Source organism: Mesitornis unicolor, unplaced genomic scaffold, assembly GCF_000695765.1.
Source record: "Mesitornis unicolor isolate BGI_N332 unplaced genomic scaffold, ASM69576v1 scaffold8335, whole genome shotgun sequence".
NCBI lineage: Eukaryota > Metazoa > Chordata > Aves > Mesitornithiformes > Mesitornithidae > Mesitornis > Mesitornis unicolor.
The window spans coordinates 73,497-96,676 of NW_010184804.1; the positions used below are offsets into that span (position 1 = coordinate 73,497).

General features: G+C 41.1%; 1 protein-coding gene across 1 annotated transcript in view; it reads right to left on the reverse strand.

Moving 5' to 3' along the window:
- The window catches only part of KCNH5 (potassium voltage-gated channel, subfamily H (eag-related), member 5), a 152,529-nt gene that overhangs the window by 22,230 nt on the left and 107,119 nt on the right, over positions 1–23,180 (reverse strand). The window contains exons 9-10 of the mRNA XM_010184599.1: positions 15,023–15,275; positions 4,038–4,234 (exon numbers count right to left, since the gene is read on the reverse strand). Coding sequence (XP_010182901.1) covers positions 4,038–4,234; positions 15,023–15,275 — 450 coding nt within the window. The remainder of the gene's footprint in view (positions 1–4,037; positions 4,235–15,022; positions 15,276–23,180) is intronic.

Consider the following 23,180-nt stretch of genomic DNA (forward strand, 5'->3'; position numbering starts at 1 on the left):
CCAGCTTTAAGAGAGCCACAGGGAAAAGAACTAAGCTTCTTTGGATGGCATTTCACTGCCTTAAAGGCACTCATTTCTCCTCGCATCTCCTTGGCTCATTCTCCAGCACGCCTCCCAGGACCAAATGTACCAGAGGTCCTATATGGACAATTGTCCTCTTCCCTGGCCGCTCCTGACTCGGTTCTTTAGCACAGCCCATTTTGCTCATGGTAGAAACAGAAGTAGGTGACTGTGTGCCTTAAAAGCTGTTGAGGAAATCTGCTTCACTGAAGCACAGGAGAATTTTAGCTGTGATTTCAGGAGGGCCAAAATTTCAGTTTGATTTTTTTGCCTTGCACTTGCACAGACTGTGTTGGTCTAGCAGTTGGCTGGAGGTGGTGCATTAGCTGGTACAAACAGCAGCAATTATGGGAAAAAGGGAAAAAATACTTTAAAAATATTTCAGCTGAACACTTGTTTTCTGTGGGAACACATTTGGTAGCTTGATGTAGGCCTTGCAGAATTTTGACCACCAATAAAAGGTACATTTATTTATATGGGTTTGAGCCCCCTAGAGATCTGTCTTGGCTCCCCTCCTCAGGCCAAGCTCCATGGCTCAAGCTTGCAGAGAGGCTCTCCTCCAGCTGTGTGAAATCTTGAAAGGCACTTAATGAATTAGACATTATTAATATTCTCTTCCAACATCAGAAGGCAGTAATTAACTCTTTGAAGATTCATACCAAACACTGCTTTATAACTTTCAGTCCTCAGAGGCAGCTATGTAATCTCATTGTGATTTTAAAGAATATCTTTCCAGATTAATTACTTTCCACGTTTGGAAAAAAAAAGTTCAAAGTCCTGGTTCTGCCTTGGAGTGTGCATTAGTGATGTTAGATGTGCCATAAAGATTTCAGAGCATGAAACATGATATGCTGCAATACTTCGCAATTACCAATTAAAAGTCACCTCACCACCCAGGGCAGGAGAGATGGCTGCAGGTTGAAAAGCTAGCAGGCATGTTCACTTTATGGGCTCATAAATGCAGTGAGATGACTGAGCTACCTAGCACACGAAAAAAGAAAACAAAATTCCAGAGTTGATAATAGAATGTTGAGCAGATGCCTTAAGTAGGTCATTCAACATGCCAGGCCTCTAAATGTTATCTGGGAGTGAGAAAACATTATTTTCCCACTTCAGTGTGACTTTCTCTTCCCTGTCATGTGGAACTAACCTTTTGTGCTCAGCAATATTATTAATTTATTAGCCTTTTGAACATCCAAATTGTTTTGCAGCCTGTGGACTACATCTGAGTGCTTGTTGAGGGACAGCACAGCACAAACATGCATGTGTGTGTGCACCCATGTACGTGCAGGAGTATTTCGAAGAGCAGACCTGATGAAAGAATAATTCTGTCTACATATTTCTGACAGCAAGAACAGCCATTTTCCTGAGCACAGAACTGCAAGGAGTTATAATTAAATGTCAAACCTTACGAGTGATGACTACGTATAAAAAGTGCTAAGTATATTTCTACCAAAATAAATTAAAGGAGACAATGATTTTCCTTCCATTTAGATTACACAAACTGCTGCAGTACAGCACAGCTCTGTCAGCGTCATTGCTTGAACTATTTTCTGTTCTCCTGACGAAAACTGTCCTGGATGGTACTGCTTTTCCTAAGAGATGAACTCACCGCCAAACATTTCTGTGCCCAACAGGGAATCACGTATCCTTTCAGCAAATATGAGGTTTGAAACAATCCCCTGAATAACTTTATGTAACAGGACTTGGATTGTGTCCCTGGTGTTGAAAGTAGCATGATCTATTTTGTGTCTAGGAACACAGATTTCTGCAAAGCAGACTTTGGCTCAGCACATCTTACTGCAACACTAGAAGTAAGACTTTTCTCAAAATAGCTCTTGAGTAAAACTGCAGGAGACATCACAGGTGGAGTTCAGCCGATGAACCCTAGGTATTTAAAAGTTAGTTATCAAGAACTCTCAAAAGTCAACAGAAAGGGGATGATTTTCTTTACCCAGACTGGGCACTGAAGAGTAGATGACTGCCTTCTGGAGGAACCATTCCTCATGGGCTATAAAGGTGACTGGTGATTGGCTTGGACATCATCACCCAGCTTTTAGTGACATGAACACCCTGCACGTACCACATTGGCACAACCTTTCTTTGACTCTCCATCCGCTCTCGTGTAATGCCCACACGTGCACCCAACCAACATTTCCTTTCTTTCCGCAAAATCCACTATTTCTTTAGAAGTGCTGTTCCTTCTTGCTTTGAGTAACTGGCCCCATGGCGAAGTCCATGTACCTGACACTGAACCATACAACAGGTATCTGCACTGGGGACCTGAGCTCCACAAGTGTTTCCACCTGGGTGATTCCCTATGGCCAGGCCCTGTAGGATAACCAATATTCCTAAAAAGAGATTTGTGAGAGAGAAGTTGATCCGTGAAAATCCAGCCAGGAGGTTATTCTCCATATGCATCCCTGGACTACAGAGCTGAACTCCAGCACACTGCCCTGTCAGGAAAAGATCTGCAAGTGTTTGTGCTGTACATAACCTTGTCATGGCTAATAGGGGAAGGGGAGTTCAAGGAAGCTAGCTGAAGTGACAAGTTCATGGTTTTAATAAGGAAAAAATACATAGTGGTACAACATATGTGGCGTTATCTTGTCCCATTAAATCACTGTCAGCAACACCTGAGCAGACTTGTCATGGCAGTACTGTAGCTGGTTGCACGTCGCAGGTAGGTGACATGGCAAGGTGCTGAAGTCAAGGCTTGGAAGACATCAACAGAGGAGCGATAAGCCAGAAACCTCAAGCCAGCTTTCAAACCCCAAAGCTCTTCTTCAGGTCTGAAGCACAGTTAACAAGCATCAAGTCAAAGGTAAGCTGGCAAGCTGGAACCAAACCTGAATACAACTCAGGTCTTTCAGGCTCCAGCACAGAGGGGGACTGTAATCCTATTGCATCTGCTTTTTGCCATGTGTATTTTGTGCCATACTTGGTATATTAATGAGCACAAAGAATGCACTAAAAATTAAAACTTCTTTTAAAGAAGCATTTGAGATGCTGTGGTGTCTAGAGAGAAACTAGACTCAGAAAAGTAAAATTCTAGTGGTGTTGAACTCCTGTTACTGCAGAGGCTGAAACTGTCCTGTGAAATACCGAGGTAGCCGTGGTACATTATCAGGTGAGATGTCCTAAGTACAGCTGCAGAAAAATGCTTCAGCAGTTAGAGATCACAGTTAATGCTCAATAATCTATAAATCACTGTTATGAGATTCCTCTATGCAAATGAAATTTATATAACCCTCATCAATCTTAAAAAAAAATCATAAACATTAAATTTTGCAGCCGCAATGCAAATTAAAGAATCCCTGAACCTGTTTTCAAGATATGTCCTTACAGCTAATTAATTTTTAGATGGAGTGTTCTTTGAAAGGACTAATGGATAGTGAGGATTGCTGATTGATTATAAAATGAGCAGGAGGGTTTAAAAAGTGAGCTGTGAATGTAAAATCGCTACCAAGCTTTATTAACCTTGCCATACTAAAATTCTAAATTATGACAGTGAGAGAAGTGGGTATGAATATGCTGCTTTTGCTGAGTACATTATATTTATTTAACATCAACAAATTTCTCTTAGTTGGTCTATACCACGCAGATCCACCAGACTGTCCTTGGACCTGTACCTTAGCAAGTGAGAGATGAAACCTCACCACTGAGGAATCCAGAATATAAAATATCACTTTATACATTGTGCAATGAGGGAAAAAAAGCCAAAAAACATCAACTGTGAAGAAAAGAAAAAGAAATGTAATTCATATGCCAGCCGGCCAGGACTGCTTCTCAGAGCTGCAAATCTAGAGGAAACTTTTATTGAGCCATCATTAACGAACAGCGACAACATTTATGGAAAGGCGAGTTAATCTGCAATGACCTGAAAACATCAAGAGTAAATTGAAGGTTGTAAAACACTGCAAACAGTCTGCAGTCTTTTGGTGAGAGAAGGGGGAAAACAAGAGCTGTCACCTTACCCGTTTCCTCAAATTGCAGGTGAGAGTGAGATTCCTCGAGAACGAGTTTGCAAAAGCAGTATAAAAGTCCAACACTTTCAGCAAGGCTTCTCGTTTAATAATATGTAAATCGCAGTATGTCAGAGCCCGTACATTGGCACATGCGTGGGCCAGACTGGTTTCCTTCCAGAAGATATCACCAAATACATCACCTTTACCTGAAAAACAGCAGGACAAATTTGTTAAAAGGTAAAACTTATGCAGCGTTCTTCAGCACACAAATGATTTCTTCTCAAATTGTCTTATGCTTCCAGTTATTCTAACATTAGTTCCCACCTGTGGAAACTAATAAGGGCAAAAGTTTTAAAAATATCTGAGGTACCAGAGTATTCTTAGCAGTAGCCCCAGGTTTTTAAGGTATCTATAGGTTGCTCCGGGAAGTGTCACAAAGCATAAGAACCAGATTGTAAAGGCCTCCCTGTAGCTGAAGATAGAGGTAATAGGCTTTTCAGAGGCTCCTAAATATAACAAGCACTTAACTAACAATCAGGTGATTGAATATTTCTGACGGTCTGTTCCTAAAGCACTTAGAAGCCCTCCTCTCACTGAAAGCCCATGACATGTTGGTTTCAGCATCACCAGGGCTTTGCAGTGTGGTGCAAGAGCCAGCTTCCAAGGACCACATTTTAGAGGATGTTTAAATGTTTTTACTTCAGTGAGTGGCAACACTCCCTCTGAAAACCCACCAAGAACCTCCCTAAGACTTTCTACTTCTAAATAACTGTCTCCAAATCTTAAACAGATCCAGAAGTCTAGTTCTAAATCCAAACACATCCACTGAAGTACAGACATATGCTTAAGTCTATATTTAAACTAAATGTCTGCTGACTAAGGAAGGGTTTGACCCTCTAGACACATATACTTATACATAGCTTCAACTAGATGTGAAAATTACACCTGAAGGCTATTTCTACACTGCTAGGCAGTGCAGCAAAACATCTGATGCTGAGAACCCAAACTTCACCCTGCACATTTTGAGGACTCAGGACTAGCTGTAATACAGTCCTATGGTCAGAAGAGCTCCAAGGAGCAGAAGTGCATGAGATGTGCTCCTCTGCATCCCTCAGTTCCCTGCTCTCTGCGAGGAATCCACATCCCCAGACAGCTATGCTAGACACTGAAGCAGGACAAATGAGGAGGATGAGGACATCAGATTCAGAATCACACTCCTGACCCAACCGAAACACCAGTGCGGATGCAGACTGGAGAGAGGCTTTCAGGTTTGGACCCTATGGGTGCTCTGAGGAGAAGCAGTGGCAGCAGCAGAAAACACCTTTCCAAAAGCTGCCTCTTGCTGCCCGGCTGCTGGGCAAGGGCCACAGCGTGTGGTTTGTGGCTGACACCTCGTATCCCAAAGCAGAAACCACTGGACAAAGGGCATTTTTTGTTCCAGACCCCAAAGATAGTAAAGCTCTTTATTTTAGCAGTTACTAAAAGGAAACTGAAATCAGTCAGTGGTGGTATTGCTATTGATTTCAGGTACCTCAAGCAGCCCCTGGGTGAAGGATAGTGATTTTATAATTTGGGGATAAAAAAGGTAATACATTCTAATGTTTTCTCTTTTAAGAACTTGGAATATTTCACTCAACTCTATTTTGGGAACATAGACCAGAGTAATAATTTATCCAACCTTATTACTTTTTTTATTTGTCAGAGGCTCTATTTCTCTATTTCCATTTCTGCCTTAGGTATGGTATCCAGTAAAACACAGCCAATGTTTCTCATGTAGAGTAAAATAAAATGTGCAAGTTCTTATCTTCCTTTCCTTGTTTTAATTTCCTAACAGAAGTCTGTACAGCAGAATCATCCCTTAAAAAGGTTATAGCTGCATTCTCATTGAATTTGCTTTTAAGTAATTCTACATTTTTTATGTAATTAAAATTAACTACAATGCCTAATATAGATGGCATAATTTATAAAACAAGTTCCTTTAAAATGCTCTCCTTATCACAGAGCATTTCCTAGTAACATCTATTGTACTGTTTTGAAATTGCCCTTTGCAGTTAATTGTCCTTGTCTATACCCACAGTTCAGAACCTGATTTACAGACATACTCAGCACAGTTACATAATTTATAGAAAACAGACCATTTCTGAAATGCACAAAATTGTTTAATGGATTTGCTCTCTGAGGTGGACACAGGACAGAATTGAGTTCTGCTTTCAGTGGCTGCAGAGTGCAGTTAAAAAGACAGAATTTAGTGATAGGGACTATTACTATTTTCCCACTGAAATGTGAGCAAAATACTTGCTGCTTTTCCAAACTTAAGGTAATCCATAGTTTATTTAAGGCAAGAGGTTGAAAGCATCGAATGTTCACTCAGAAAAATCTGCACGATGCTGTGTTACAGAATGTGTACCCAAATTGTGATGAATGAAATCGCCATTGCTAAACTCGAGGAGATCTCACTGTCTTCAGCTCAGCGAGGCAGGGAACTGCACTGGGACATGATGAACTGAACCTGTTCACTCCTCCATGAGCCAACAGTGGCTGGATTTGAATGGTGAAGCTATAAGCCTCCCTCTCCTTGTGGTTTATTCTCTTCAGAAAGTATAAAATCTTGGAAGCATTTAAGGGTTCTTGAATTTGACATTTCCCCCACACACTTCTGAGTCTCATTTGCCTCTTATAAATGTGCTAAGGAATGCACTGAATGAAAACAAAACCAAACAGATTCTCCAAAACGACATGCCTTTTCTAATAAATACAGATATTAATGTACTATACTTCATCCCTATTAACTGTAGTTCACTGAATGGAGACTGGAAATTATTCATTCAAGTTTAATTTTACACAGCGCAACTAAATGAAAAAAAAAAACCTAAAACCTTTCAGAGTTGCATCAGAAAATTTAACTATGTGGAACATCAGCTACGCAGAGGCACGTATATGTTGTGGAGCTGCATGATACGTGCAAAAGTCCAGGGAAATACAGAGGAACTTGGGGCTGATGCAGCCTGCGGACTTTTCAAAGCCTCTCTTGAGATTTCTCCAGGCCCCTGCATGCTACCTCCCAAATCTGCACTGCCCCGAGTCTTGCACAGTCCTAACAGCAATCCTGAATGCAGGCAGACTGGGGAAGTCCTCCTGACCCTGTTCTCACAGTGCCTGAAGCATTGCTGAGAAACAAAACACCATAAAATTAGAGTGGGAACCGCTTTCATGTGTTTTGCACTTCATATCTGGAAAAAGAGGAGGAGTGTCAGGATTTGGATGGTGCTGGATTAAAGCTGGCAGGAACATAGGTGTAAGGATTTGGGGACTGAAAGAACCACAGAGACCAAGAGGACACAAGCAGGGTGTTGGTGACAGGCATAATTTTTGATAAAACAGCTACACTGGTACCATCCTAAACAGGGACAAAAATTTGCTGGTGTATTATGTACATATGCCTGTACATAAAACATGCATATATATTCATGCATGTTTGTGTATATATATATTTGGAGACAATCATATGCTATGTAACTATATAACAGATAATAATGATATTTCTATGCACAATTCTGTCTTTTACACTATGGTAACTCTCCGATACAGAAGAGGGGTGGCGAGTGTTCTCCACAGCCTTGCACCATGGACTGACTTGCCAATTTGTGAGACAGCAGCTCATGCCTGGACCTTTCAGGCAGAAAAAGTCTTAAGGGCTTTAAGAAATTCCCCAGGAGCTTGCAAAAGGAATGAAATAATCCTCGGACTCAGAGAGGATAGATTCTTGTGAAACAGCATCTCAGAACCCATATATATCTATGTAAAGGAAAAAAATTATCCTTCTTCAGACAGGGACAGAAACTGAGCTAAGAAATATCCTAGCAGACATGAGAATGTGATGGGGTCTTTAGGAGAAAGTTTGGGCAGGCAGTGAAAGAATAAATTCTTGGTGGAAAACAGCACTAAGGAAAAACACATAAAAGGGACCAAGACTTCTTAAGTTGATAAGGTGTTTTTCTGTGCTATGCAGTTTTAGCTAATAGGCCAGCTACCCTTCCCATTTTAAAGCATTTCCAAAGTCCCATCAGTCACCCTAGCAAAAGCCAGGCACGATTAATAACTTAGGTTTTCCATCATGATACGCTCAAATCTTCTGGCGCTAATGAAAAGCAAAGGCCTATTTTGTTGCAGAATCAGTAAAACTGTATCACACACAGAAACCGTTCATCTAATCAGCTCAGGTACCAGTATCTGTGAAGTGATAGCAGCATGCACAGAAGTGGAGATCAGTGACCAAATATCAGGTCCCTGCACCCATAATTACATATACTGGTATGTATATGCATACATATACATCTGACTGTGTCTATACATCTGTGGTGAAACCTCTGGCTGCAGAACAGATGTATCTCAAATTGTAGAGATGGAGAAATCCAATGAGCAAGGAGGGGATCAGCTCCTGTTACCCAGAGCAGCACACAGCTCTGTGATGGTTCAGCAAGTTGGTAAGCTCTGCAGCATCTTGCCAGAGGACACTGGGGATGGCTGCATAGGTTTACAAAATGATGGGATGGATTAATGCAGTAAAATCAATTTTTGGCTACTAGACACAAAATATTTCCCTCTGGATGAGGAAGACCTTGAAACACAGTTTAATGGAGGGCTGGAGAATATTCTGGGGAGAATATTCTGCTTACTTAATCTTCCTACTTTTTCAAGCACATCCACTATTGGCCATTTTTGGAGACAGGCTACTGGGCTGGCTGGATTTCTGCACTTAGATAGAGCTGCTTATGTCTGAAGAGGGGATCTGGAGAAGATGGGTGTGGTGCAGTGGTGCAAATTCAAGAGCTGAGACATTGCTGCCTCCTGTACGCGCAGTCTGTGACGTGCAGAGATGACTCCTGGACCGTGAGCAAGGGCTCCTGGCCTCTGTCAATGTTTTAGCCAAATCCTCAGCCTTTACCAGGGCATCTAGAAGGGCCAGAATGCCCTTGAAGATCAGAGCAGAGCTGAGCACTGACCAGTCAGAAGTCCAGCTCTACAGGACTGTATATGAACATGTGAAAGGGCAGAACAGTGAGAAAAAACCAGAATTTCTAGCATCTGAAAGATTGTAAAAATAGCCATGAAGAAACAAGAGACTGTGCCAAAGATCCATGTCCATGCTGGCAAAGGTGCTTTGCGTTATTTAACACAGCACAACCTTCCTCATCTGCACCTAAAAACACAAGTTTACCTTTCTTCCAGGATCCAGGACTGCTATAGAGCAAAAGGCCTATATAATATAGATATTCACCTGTTAGTGAAGGGTTTATGGTCCCCATCTCCCACTTTTAGTGCAAGTCTACTACTTCATATTTTTTCAGAAGCCCTAGCTCCTCGAGACAGAATATCTCTATTTCGATTTTATAGAGAAGCAAGTTTCTATCCTTTCTGACTGAAAAAATAAACTTGAAAGCATGACCATTCCCACTCTCTTCAAAACTCATAAGGCAAATCAGATTGCCTCAAATGGTTAGTCTGATTTAAAAGAAATATATCACACGATTTAAAATTAATTTTCCATTTCTTGAGATGCTAAGACTTTTGAGTTCCTGCGTTTGGCAGTGAAGCGTGCAGGTCTAATTCAGAAACATTTCAATTCAGTGAAAGGAATCTTTCTGACATTGGAGGCTACAGATCACATTTATAACACACCAGCTGGCACTAAATTAAGATTGATGCTTCTTCACTATCATGCAGATAGAGATGAAAATATTTTAAATTTACAAAATAATGAGGAAAATTGAACGTTCCCATCACCTCTATCAGTAGGAGCTAATAATACTTTTGAACAAGTATCAGTTGGGCTAAATCTTACATGGTACTACATATGCCAACCCAGACCGGCAAATATGACTTATTCCAAGGCTTAAGAAGAACCGTGTGGGACAGAGCTGCACGCCACACTAGCTCTCAGACCAGTAATCCTTCAAGTATTTTGCAAAATAATATGAGATTCAGCACTTAAAAAATCAACCTGGATCACCTTAATTACTGCAGTCCTGCTAGCTGAAAAAAAAAGAGACACCCTTTATGAATCATTTTCCTCTTAGTTAATTTAAAGCTTTAACTCACTGGAGCAAAACAGACTTTTCCTGTAGATGAAATAGGACACAGGCTGTTCAGTAAATTGCTACCAGGTGCTTGTTACTAATGTGAGGAAACTCTCACAATTAGTCTGCCTTGGTTTACTTCACATGAAAACAAAAAAAAAGCTCAGTATAAAATACCAAGAGCCGATTTGACATAGGGGCAAATTCTGCCACCTTCATTCCACTTGAGAAGTAACCCAAGCTGCAACTAAACTAATTAAAATCACAGAATTAGCTACTAATGCTATGAGATGGAATTGGACTGACAGCTTTTCATGTTGTCCATTGCATCACACACAGTCAGTCTTGTCCTGCACAAAGCACATGCCCAGCTGTGTAACACCAAGAAAATTCAAAGTGTTGATGCATGGATCCCAGACACCAAATTACAAACACCCACAGATGAGAGCTACAGAGCACCTAGGTCCCCTGATCACCTCAACAGGAGCTGCCAATTGCTCAGCTTCCAAAGACTTTTCCCTTGTGTGATGTGGTAGAAGACTTAATCTTTCAACGTGCAAACACATGTACAATTAAGAGTAGAAAAGCCTCATCCCTACTTTCAGCTGTCATAGCAAATCCCAGAAGACACGCCAGTTGCGCTCTTGCTTTCCTTAACTCCTCTGCTACTGCATAATATTCCCTTCCCAGACCAAACATTTGGAAGTAATTCACAAAGCTGACCTTTAATAAGTGAAACTCCTGCTTGCCTAAAAACCATAAATCCAATACACAACAGGTTGCACCACAACTATATGCAGAACATGCTGAGAATTAACATGCAACACATGAAGGCAAATAATATCTTAACTGGATACACATGGAATCAGAACCCTAAGTGTGGCTGAAACACGAGCTATTAAATCTATATTCATCCTGGCTTGACTTTCAAAACTGAATTAACCCGGCAGCAGCCCTCACTAGGATTTCACTGCTCAATATATTTTTATCACTATGCAGTTTTAGCAATATTTTTGATCAATTCCTACGATCAACACTTGAACACGGTGGCTCATTATTTCTCTACTGGCAAAACGACTTCTTTAAACCTTGCTAATCAATCTGCCCAGTTTAAGTTACTCTACAACTTATGCAGTCGGCTGTGCTAATACCAGGAGCTGGAAAGTAGCTTCCATAGACACTTGGTTGGCTTTGCCACTGACACGAAACTCCTCGCCAGGAGCAAATTCAGGTTAATTGCAGCAGGGTGAATCGTTAGGTGCCCTCTGCTAGCAGATGCCTCATTTCACTAGCCTGGGGCACTTCAAACGCCCGGTCCTTCCTGAGCCATCTCTGCTGATAACACCTCCCCACGCAAAGCAGTGGCAGTTAAATTGTTTACTCTGGCTTGAGACAGTGGAAAACTACTGATGGGCTTTCTCAGGGTCACCTCGCTTGTGAGGAAAGTTTCGATAATTAGAGATAAGTCTGTTTGCCCTTCTCCATTACCTTGGCGAGTGCAGATGAGTTACGTTCAAGTGACAGGATCTTGTTTTCGCCAGCGGAACAGCACCCCATCGCACCAGCCCTGCCTGCGGTGTGCATTCTGCTACAGCAGCAGTCAGTACCTGCGAAAGGTGGGGGACTGTCCTGAAGAAATGGAGATAACTAATGAGGGGAACGTAATAGGGCACCTGGGTATCTTCATTAATGAGTCCTATGAACTGTGGATCTACAACTGGATTCATTTTCTTACTCTACTGATCTCTGCATTGCTGATTACTGCAGCAGGTGGGAATTTAATTACGCACAAATGAGAACAAAACCAAACCAGGGGAGAACAAAACGCTGTGGTGCTGCAAGTTGCCCTGTCACTGGGTTTCATCTGCTTTCGAGCACAGGAAACACCAAAGCTGGGGCCGTTGAGCCAGCAAAACTGCAGCTGAACAAAAGGATAGTTGTCTTGTCAGTGGAGCCTGCAGAAAGCACCCGGATGGGATGTCAGCCCTCCTGAGGACACTGTTGGGCAGGCAGGGAGGCTGGATGTGCCAGCTCACCATGGCTGCAAGGGAAATGTGGAAAGGAAAGATGCAGGAAGGGAAGAAGATGCAACATTGCAGAGTGATTCATGCTGGGACCTGAGGGAGGACAAGCCCTATCCTTTGGACAGAAGGAGGAATGTAAGAGATGGAAGATGCATGCTCTTAACCTGCTTTGGTGCCCCTACCTGATTCACTTTTCTAGGATTTTCCACTTCTAAGAACAGACCAAAACTTCCATCTGCAGGTGAGCATGGTAAATAAATAAGAAAAGGACACACCTCTCTCTCTTTTAAGCAAGGCAAATAACATTCCCATATTAAATAACACTCCACTGTTAAAACAGTAACAGCAGAGTACCAGTTCCAAAGCAAACTTAGGAAATGGATTGCTCTGCAAGGAGCAGAGGCTGGTAGACAGCATGTCCTGCCATGTTCCTGGGAATTAGGATGAAATTAATGAGGACAAGTTTCCAAAGGATAGTTATCCCATTTTCACTCTAGGTTACTGCTGGGGGATGGAGAAGATGGACACACCGGTTGTACAGTCCCTAAGCTGACCATCCCTAGGTAATCCAGTGTGACAACAGATGCTTGGAGTATTCAAAGCAGGCTACAGAGGCTTTCATGTTAGGCAGAGACTTTTAAACCTGGCCTCCCCTTTAGGTGGATTTCACTTTCCTTGTGCTTGAACTTCTCAAGGCAGAACAGATCTATAGAATTTATGTTCTTCACCATCTGATCTGCAGTTGCTATTTCAGGTGCCACAGCTGCCGCTACAAATGCCTTTGCAACTACATCTGAGAGAGGTTTTCTTCTACAAGTGAATTTTTAGGACACAACATCTCATAATTACTCAGTTCACTATTCTGTTAAATAATCTGTCGGAGCATGAAAAAACTCTTCAGTGTGCTCTATGACTAGGAGAAGCAGTTTATCTTGTTTTAAGTTAAATTTACACATTCTGCCAGTCCCTGTAGTACACAGTGAACATAGCCCTGAGTCACTGCTTGGCCTTCTCAGCAGCCATGGCAGAATCGAAGGCACTTTTGGTAATTGAAGATAATCCACTTTAACTAGATATCGTTAAAAGTCTCTCCAGCCAAATGGAGAATAACATCGATACTGGCTTTACTATAACTCTGAGGTATAAATAAAAAGTTCTTACTGTCATTCCAAGCACACAATATTCATTGGTAAATGGAAAAAAAAGTTTTGCATGTAATCCATTTAGTGATGGCTTCTAGTTCAGTAAATTACATATTTATTGTTTGGTTTCACTGTAATACCCAGAAAACCATTTATTTGTTTAAAAGCTGCTACTTACTCTTAAAGCTTTTCTTTTTAAATAGCTGTAAGTAAATATAAGATATCGCCAGTGAGATTATTAATAAAAATGAAATGGTCCAGTGTGTGCTTAAGTACAAGGAATATTTTAGTATGGAAATTGCAGATTTAGGAGCTTTCACCATAATGACTTCACATTTGAATACAGAAACAGATTCATTCTTACATTAAATTTCTCTTTTTAAGAACCTTAGTAGATACTAGAATACAGAAAGCTGCAGCAGGTATTTCTAAAGAGCACGGATGTGCATTTTCCTGAGTTCATACTCTCCATCCGGGAGGACCTGGGTTATGCCCTCAGGGAGATGTCCCCATGCAGTCCCATCCACACACCTGCACCCCGCTGAACCACCCCAGTGCAGGGCACACATGCACAGGTTTGTACAGCAACATGAACAGCTCCTTTGGCTACCTGCCTGTCCTCCTTTCTCCTCTCCTCCCCCTTGCTGCCAGCTGGGAAGGAGCTGAAGCCTTGATTCATGATCAGCATTGACTACCCATGTCTACCCCCTTCCCACATGCCAGAGCAACTCCCAAGTGTAATTAGGACCCTCACATCCCAGTGATATGAGATACAAGAGGGACCCGTGGAGCCCCCTGAAGCCTCCTTGACAGGGAAGAAGCAGTACAGTGGTTCACTGGGTTGTCAGACATGCCCTAGGACAAGGCCACCCACTGGATGGAGCTGATGGGGATCCTCAGAGAGTGACAGCTCCAGTTGAAGAGCAGGCCAATAGCTAATATTCAACAGGAGATGAGTTCTACAATAACTGCATCTATTTTAAACAGGCAAGACAGATTCTAGATGGTTTTCATGCAGAATTACCAGTTCTTCGTCTGCATTGTCCAGCCTCTGAGGATAATTCCTATCTCAACACCAGTGCTGGCGACTCAGTCCCACCATCTGCTACACCCTTCCCAATTCCATACAAGCTACTAAGGAGTCCGCACTGGGCTTTTTCCCACCCACCGCTGGCAAACCAGACACCACAGCGGGGTGATGGGGTGATTAATCTGCAGCTCCCCCATTAGTCAGACTTCTCACAACTGTGGCTGGATAGATGGTGCATCCCTATCTCTTTGCGTAGTCAGATCAGACTATTTTCTGTAATGCCAGTTCACTACAAGTGACAATTTTGCTTCCTTGTACAGACTGTTTACAGGCATTATTCTGGGCTACCATACAAACAAATTAAAATCCCAGTGTGAAGGTTAATGTAAAAATCTTCCTGAGAGACTAATATAAAACAGTGTGCATTTCTTCTACCAGGCTATTTAAAAGATGTCAAGCACATAGGTGCCATTCTCTTCTGTTCAGAGACACTGTAACTGTGACCAGTGAGCCATACTGGGCAGAAAGAGCAATCTCAATGGCGTAAAAGATCAAGGGTTTGCTTTCAGAGTAGTACCTCTGGAGATATGGTATCTCCATCTCATGACAACCACCAGCCTCCTGTAGTCTCAGTCTGTGTTAGGCAAACATAGTTAATATTCAAGCTAAGCAGAAAGCAAATATATCCAAACCACTATCATTTCAATAGAGATCACAGTACCTAAAATAGCCACCACCTCGTCGTCCTGGATTACTTCTAGGGATCCCGAGACCACAAAGCAAAGAGCGTCCACGCTTTCCCCAGCGTGATAGATGAGGTCCCCCGGGGCGCAATGGATTGTCTGAAACTCCACGGCCAGGGCTCGCAGGCAGCCGTCGCTAGCCAGCCGGAAGGCAGGGTGCTCGTTAAAAACTTTCCGGTTCAGGTGCACGCAAATATCTGCTCTCATGTCCTTTGGGCAAATTGAGAGAACCTGAATAAAAGAAAGACGGAAAATAATCAGCTGGGAATATGACACCAGACCAGCGCGCTTTATGAAATAACGAGATGGATGGCTCTTGAGATCTGCCTGGGAGGATCTTAAAAGTGACCCATGCAGTTATTTCATAATGCTACTGGTGGGAGTTTTCTCTTGAATTGTGGTAGTCTTTTTCTACCCAACTACTGCTTTCACTGCAGCTGAAAGGGTGATGTGGAAGAAGGGACTGCTCTGCTAGACTGTTCTCATTCCTAATAGTTTCCACATTAGTTTTCCAGAATTGCGGGTGGCACTACTATGTCCTGTTTGTGGATACCCCTCCAGACTCGGTGCCCAGCCTACCCGCCTGCGGCTACGCTCAATCCCTGCAGGAGCACAGAACAGACGCTCAGAGCTGAAGGAACTTGAAGACATGCAAAGACAGACCATTCACAATAGAAAATGTCACATTTTGCTCGCATCCAGAAAACCAAGTCTTCAAAAGTCTTGATGCAGATGATCACTTACCGACGCGCATCCACACACACCTAGGGTTTAGTTTCAGTGCCATACAGACATTTAATACGTTACCTGCCCTGGAGGGCTTACAGGCTAGAAAATCCAAAGAACTTCAGATTAGAGCAAAAAGAAACTATTATGAAACTTTATGAAAAGTAAAGTAAAGGTGAGTGAGAAACTGTCCTGTGAGCATGAAGATGTCTTCATAGTGGATCAATTAAATAAGACCTTCAATAAATTTCTTACCTTAAATAGCCTTCTCTATTGAAATAGTAACACAAATATATCCGAAGAAAGAAAGTGAAAACCTGTGGGTTTTGTTACATTTGTAAACTGCATGTTTAATATTTGCACATCCTCCTAAACAGACTAACATCATTATAACCCTAAAATGCATGGTAGCTTATTGCACTGAGAAACATTTAAAAACTTTTAAAGTTTTCCAAGGATAAATAATAGAAAAGAGCCTGAGATTAAGAGCACTCTGGAAGTCTCAGATAAAGAAGACTGAAGATCAATAGTACTGATTAATTTCTCATTGTATGGAGCTAATCTGGCTGCTTGCTCTGCAGACAGTGAGAGAGACAGGGACATTGGGTCAATGTGTTGACTACCATTCAATATTAGCAAACAGAGGGAGCCTCTGGTAACCCTGACTAAGCTTTGAGGCAAATGGTCATGTTAATATTGAAGTAAAGTCATAACTTTCATTTCTGTTTAATGCAGAAGTGGTATGAAACACATTACTGTAAAGTATTACTAAAGGTCCTAAAGGACAGAACGGCAAAATAGTAAACAATTTCTAGTTTCACAATAACATTTAGTCCCTTTATTATTTCAATAGGCCAAAGTTCCTTGGTGGTCAAAGGTATAATGAATGCAAAAAGGTGCCGTAGAAGTTATTCTCCTGTCCTCTGTACAGCGGCAGTCTGAGGCTAGAAGGGACTACTGCAACCATCTGCACTAACCTCTTGCACTCATAATTTTCAAATCAATTCCAGAATACCTGGTAAAATTACAGCCTTGAAGGCCTTGATTTAATGTTTTCAAATGATACGGGATAGTTGTTTCAATGGACAGCTACTCTCTCTTTTAAAACATGTGCTGTTTCTGAACTGATTTTTTTTCTATTTTCAGCCAACAGCCAGTGGACCTCATCATGTTGGTCAGATGAAGACCTGCAATCATTGGAAAGCTCCTCCACATGTAGGTGTTTACAAAATACGACCAGGTCATTGCTCAATCTCATCTCGAATAAACAAGAGAGACAATGCTTCTTGTGACTAACACTATGAGGCACAGTATCTGGAAACTCCCCCATAGCATGAGGTTTTCTCACTCACAACCACCTTCCCAGATCTACCAGATAATTAGTTTTTGTTTGATTTAACACAGAGTAAGATAATTTGGCTTAAAGCTATTTTTCTGTAACAACATATTGTACAGAACACATTAAAATACCATGCATAAATCTGTTTTATAATAAAAGTTATTAATAAACACATTTGACAAGACCTATTCTCCATAAACCATCATTTGCTTTAGCAACAATGTCTTGTCTGAGTCCCTGTTGACCATATCCTGTATCACATTTCCATCATTTTATTAGGGGCAAATGTCAGCTTTACAAACCTATACTTACCTGAGTCATTCCATTTACTATTAGAAATATGGGCACACTTCAGCTTTACCAGTAAAAAACAAAAATTAATTCTGGGAGGAGAGTGATTGTTTCACCTGAGCCCTACTTCTGAATCAAACAGAAAGCTTGTCTTTACTATAATAAAATAGAAACATGCCATCTTTCTTCTTCTTAATAGTAATTTAATGAAAAATTCTGCTTTCTTTTGTATAATGATTGATGATTTTAAACATTTTTATCTCCTCTTGGGCCTAAATCATGGCTAGAAGTTTTTTTGCATCCCTTTAATACTTTCAGTAATGTAAGTGCTTTTGACTTAACAAGGCCATGAGCGATGAATTCTCAAACACTGCTCTCAAGAAAAATGTGTGTATTCATACATGACTGATTTCCAAGTTTTAACTTTTAAGCTTTCAAACTGGTGAAAAAACTGGTTAAATTACTGCAGAGCTTGTTAGTGTAAGATTAGGAGATGTTTCGGGATCCTTTGTTTTTTGGAGTGTAAATTAATTGTGTCCCTCAAGAATAAAAGCCACTTGGATGCAAAGCAGCATATTGTTTCCCTGCAAATACAGAGTTAAATACAGAGTATTAAAAGTGAGCACTCAAAGCATTAGTCTTTCTATAGACACAACAAACATATCTATCATCGCACACTGTAACATGAAGAGATGGAAAAAAATCCATTGCACAGAAAAAGCCAGTCTTAGAAAGCATAACTCAGGAATTTTCTGATGTAATGATAAAGTGATTCTCCTAATGACATATTACTATATGGAGATACCACTTATCAACTAGTACAGCAGTAAATGACTAATGATCCAAGAATTAGCCAGGAACAAATATTATTTATTTTCTTGTCTGCTCCGCTGCATGTACTGAGAACAGAGAATGAAACAGATGACAACTAAAAGAAATACTTCATATTAAAAGTTTGGCAATGGAGCTTTGACTGATAAATGTAGATAATACATAGGGGAAAAAAGGAGGAAAGCTAGAGAATCTTAATATTCAGCTATGTGTTTACTGTATGCTCCAAGCACAGCGATCATGATCTCCAACCTGACTTTGCAGCACTTCTTTTTGTGTTTACAAATACCAGCGTCATTAATTAAGAAGGAGACTCACGGATGCCCCCAGCTTCTCTATTAGATGTGCTCTAAAAAGGGGTTGTTGGTGACAGATTACAGTATGTAGTAACTTCCCTGCTTCCAAAGAAGACACATAGTGTGATATAGCATCACACAGAAGCATTCGGAAGCTAAAGATAAATAGTCCAAAGATCCTAAGAGCAGAAAATGAGAAAATGAGCACTTCAAATTCAGATAAATACTCTTCTGAAAACGATCCTTTATTGATAACACAAGACTTCGACATTCTTACTGTGAAATGCTCTTACTGAGATCTCAGAATTTTTAAGGGAGCATGAAACTAAAAAGATACAAACTAGTAGCAACATGGCTGTGCATGAGTCCATATGGTGTACAAATGCACTCATATGGGTGCAAAAGAGAGATTCAGTTTGAGGGCGAGGATATAGAAACTCATCATGAGTAATGCTCATTTACTGTTTCACTGTTAGGGAAACACCTCCAACACTTCATGTCAGCAGAACCAAAGTTCTGCAGGGACACGTGTCCTGGCCTCTCTATTCTTTCAGCAGTGTATGAGAAACCAAGACAAATTTCTAAAGAGGACATTTCCTTAGAGATTTCAAGACCTTTCTCAGCAAAAGCTGTAGTTTATAAGTAAGGCGGGATAGTCAGGTTGCTGACTGCAATGCTTTACTAACTGATGGTTGTGGAGCACACCACTTGGAGCAGGCAGTCTGCAGGGACCAGATGCTTGTGCTGCTACAGGAGTTGCTCTGTAATAAATCTGCAGCCACACACTTCGCAGTCAGCTTTCCCATATGCATCCACGCAGCATGAAAGAAGAGAACCTGTTCAATGCAAAATTAGAGGAGAAAGTCGAATTCTACCCAGAGGATAATCTCTGCTGGCTGTATAAGCTGTTTCTACCAGAAAAGAAGCAAGGCTCTGTGCCACATAGGAACAATTCACATGTTCCCACAAAGACCTGAACCACTACAAAGCTGAGAGGAGAAAGTAAAGCACAGAATTTATCACATTTTTAACATTTATCACTTCTCTGTGCAGAAAATCAAACCTCCTTGAAGTCAGTATAAGACAACTGCTGAGCTCTGCCACCAGCACCTGGCACCCAGCTGACACCAACCCCAACACAAGGACACCCAGGGCAGAGATTCAGAACCACCACCATCTCTAGAGCACCCTATGGTGTACGTGAAATGCTTGTGGTGGGTGAAAAGCTTGTGGTGGCTGCTAGAGACTGGGAAAGGCAGTAACCAGCTCTGGGAGGCTCACAGAGAATCGGCACAAAACATCTCACCGTCTTTCAGCTTGAAATCTGTAACAGGGGAATAAAACTCCCAAGGAGGCTTCATCTGATCTTTTTCCTCTCCTACTCATCTCCTTAGCATGCTCAGGCAGTTTAAGAGAAGCCCTTGAACAGCTCGAAGAACTCCACAGGGAGCAGAGATTACAAAGAACTCAAGGAAAAATGGCAAGAATCGAAACAAAAACTCTACAGATTAAGTGTGTCCAAACAATATATTTTAGGATAGGTTTAAGTATTTTTAAAAAGAATCTTCCCCAGCTGGAAGACATTACAGGATGGCTTAGCAAATAATACAGAATCTGTTAAAACTTGTTAACAAAAAGGGCAGGGGCCAGTGAATCCTGAATGCTATCTATCTGCAATTCTCTTTCAGCACAGAGGATTCTCATTTTCTCAGGCTGTAGCTAGGGGATATATTGACAGATATTCAAGTAAAGAGCTTAGACAGTCTTAGCAGCGGAATAACAAGGACTGTTTCCTAAATGAACAACCATAACAAATATTGGAGGTGCTAAAAAAATGTCAGCTTTGACAATAAATAAAATAAACTCCTCCAACTTCTAACCAGTTACAGGCCACAGACAGCTCTTTATATTTTGTGGAGAAAGGCCACGCTGGGTTTTCAGACATATTCAGCAGTCATAATCAAGGTATTTTCTTTCCAAAAAACCCACAATACCTTCTAGGCACCTTAGCAATTAATTCAGATTTTTAGAAAGATTTGGCTCATTTGAGTGTTGAAGTTTTCTGCAGACCTGGCTAAAAGAATTATATTTGGCACTGGACAGAGGCCAAAGAGACAAAGGTAAGAAAACAGCTGATAGGCAAATCGCAGAGCACTTTCCTGTAATAATCGGGTAATTTTGTAAGTCAGAGGTGATACATGGAACTGAGCAGTTATTAATCCTGCATATATTAGGATAATCTTTAATACATCACTGAATATCTTGGCACTAAGAACTGAATTTCAGCAGCAATGGTGCGCTCCATTTTAATTGCACCAAAACTCAAGGTCACTTGGATTTAAATGCTCAGAAACTGAGATTTGAAAATCAAGCCTAGTTAGGTGAGTTTGGCTTGTTTTCTTGTTAGCAATACATGATCTGAACCAGTGATCAATATGGTCAGATTTAGTGGTATAGCAACAAAATTAACCACTTTTTAACTGAGTAACAAGTGTTAGAGACATCAAAAAATTCCTAGAAACTGGCCCTCCATTGCATTGCATTCAGTACTGTTAACAGTAGAATTTGGCTAAAGGTCTGAAAAACAGGGGAAGACGAGAGGCGTCACCATGTGTTTTAAGGAATCGAGTGGTTCACCGGCACAGGGCCTGCTGGTTCGTCTAACGCACTGTGGCACACTGGTAAAATTCACCAATGACCCAACGTAGCAGACCCCAGGTTGCCCAAGGGTTGCAGAAGTCTCAGAACAGTTCAAGGTTTTATTATTTTTAGTTCTGCTATAGTATCTATTCAAAGCACAAACATCATATGACCTTCTAAAGTGGCAAAGGAGAGCAGATTACAGGGAATTCTATCATTAAAAGCAACTTTTAGATAAAAGAAAGAATAATAAACATAAGAAAGAATATGGCATACATCAAAGAACCTCTCAAGTCTCACCATTTTCTGAAGTGACAACTTCTAGCACAAATGTCACCCTTGGAAGAATGGAGTTGATCAGTGGACTATTTCATTTTGTACTTCTTCTGGAGGAGGTTTTATTTTCTAACATGCAGCATTATGCAGACATTCAAGGGTGAAAGCATTAAGAAAGTAGATCTGGAGAAGACCTTCCCCTAGATGCAGTCTCTGGAACTGAGCAGCCCCTCTGTCAGCTCCATGCCCTCATTCCCTTGGTGGCAGTGCTCAGGAAAATGCCCAACCCATCCACTCAGGTACTTCTCCCCCCAGAAAATAAGCTCATGAGCTGCTCCATAGCCACGCTGTATAACCCTGACATTTCCTCAAGCATGATAGGTTCATAGTTTAACCTGTATCAGTCCCAAGATGAACACATCCAAAAGGCAGAGGTAACTGTGGATAAACTTTCCTGGCACTGTACAGTGCATACAGGAGGTAAATAATCCATACCATCCATAAAGGTGAAAGAGAAAGCCCCACTGGTGCAGAGGCCCTGCTTTCGGACCCGTGTGAAGGACAGTGAGACCTCGGTCGTCTCTCCTGCATCCCACTCTCCAAAGAACCATGGATTGTAACAGTACCTGGTCCTAGCTCAGCTCTGTGAGGTGAGGGACGACTTCTTGGTCACCTCGTCCCGATCTGCAAGGAACGACCAACAACCCCGCCTCTACAACGAAACAAAAATACTTGTCCAAACGATTTTTAACTCCCCTCTTCAGCAGGGAATTGTATGCAGCTGTCACACCTAATTTTGTAGAAGATCTCTGGCCACGAAGCTTGGAAGCCTTCTACTCCAGTCATCTACAAGGGAATCCAACCAGCACTTACAGACACCTCTGTGTGATGGGACAACATAGGAATGGCAGCCTGGTTCCTCTGTTCATCTAAGGGTATCACTAATTATTCCTACAGCTCTTGAAGATCTTATTAACAGCAAACATAACTAAACTGCATTGTCCTTCTGTAGATTAATGTTTAATAAAGTTACAACCTGTGTCTATTTACCAAAAACCCACCTCTCCTGTAAGAAAGCTTAGTGGGCTAGCAGTGAATAGTTTTAATATTGTTTTATTTTCCCATTTCAGTCATTGCAATGTGGAATTGGCTCTTGTTATTTGAATCACCACTGATGCTTACGTTGAGACTAAATAAATGCCGTTTTTCTCTTTCAACCTATGACTTTTCTGAAGGAACGGACTGTTAAAAGATTTTAGACATTTATTTAATTGCTTTCTAAGGAAATCCTAAGCTATACAACAGCACAGAGGTCAAGAAGAGAAAATCTTTGCGTTTTACTGACATTTCAGAATGTTATAATTAGATGAGACCTTGAGATATCTGCATGTTAGTTAATGGTTGTTCTGCTTTCATGTATAATGACCTATTTCTTATAGAAGAGCTAATAACTATAAATTTTTCATTTGCTGCCTGGAGATTTTAATAAAAACTGAGAGATTTGAAATCATATGTGTTTCATATATCGAATTATTACTATAAAGATTTTTTTCAGCTGCTTAAAAATGGTCATATACAGAGAATATACTGCCCCTTTTTTGCCTCTCAAAAAACCCAGGTTCTGCTGGATGAGAGATACTGTTCAGAATGCAAAGACTTCCTAGTTCTGTCATGTTTTTAGCTCTGCTCATTATTAGATGAATAAACCCAAAATCTGTAGCATTAAACATTTAAAAA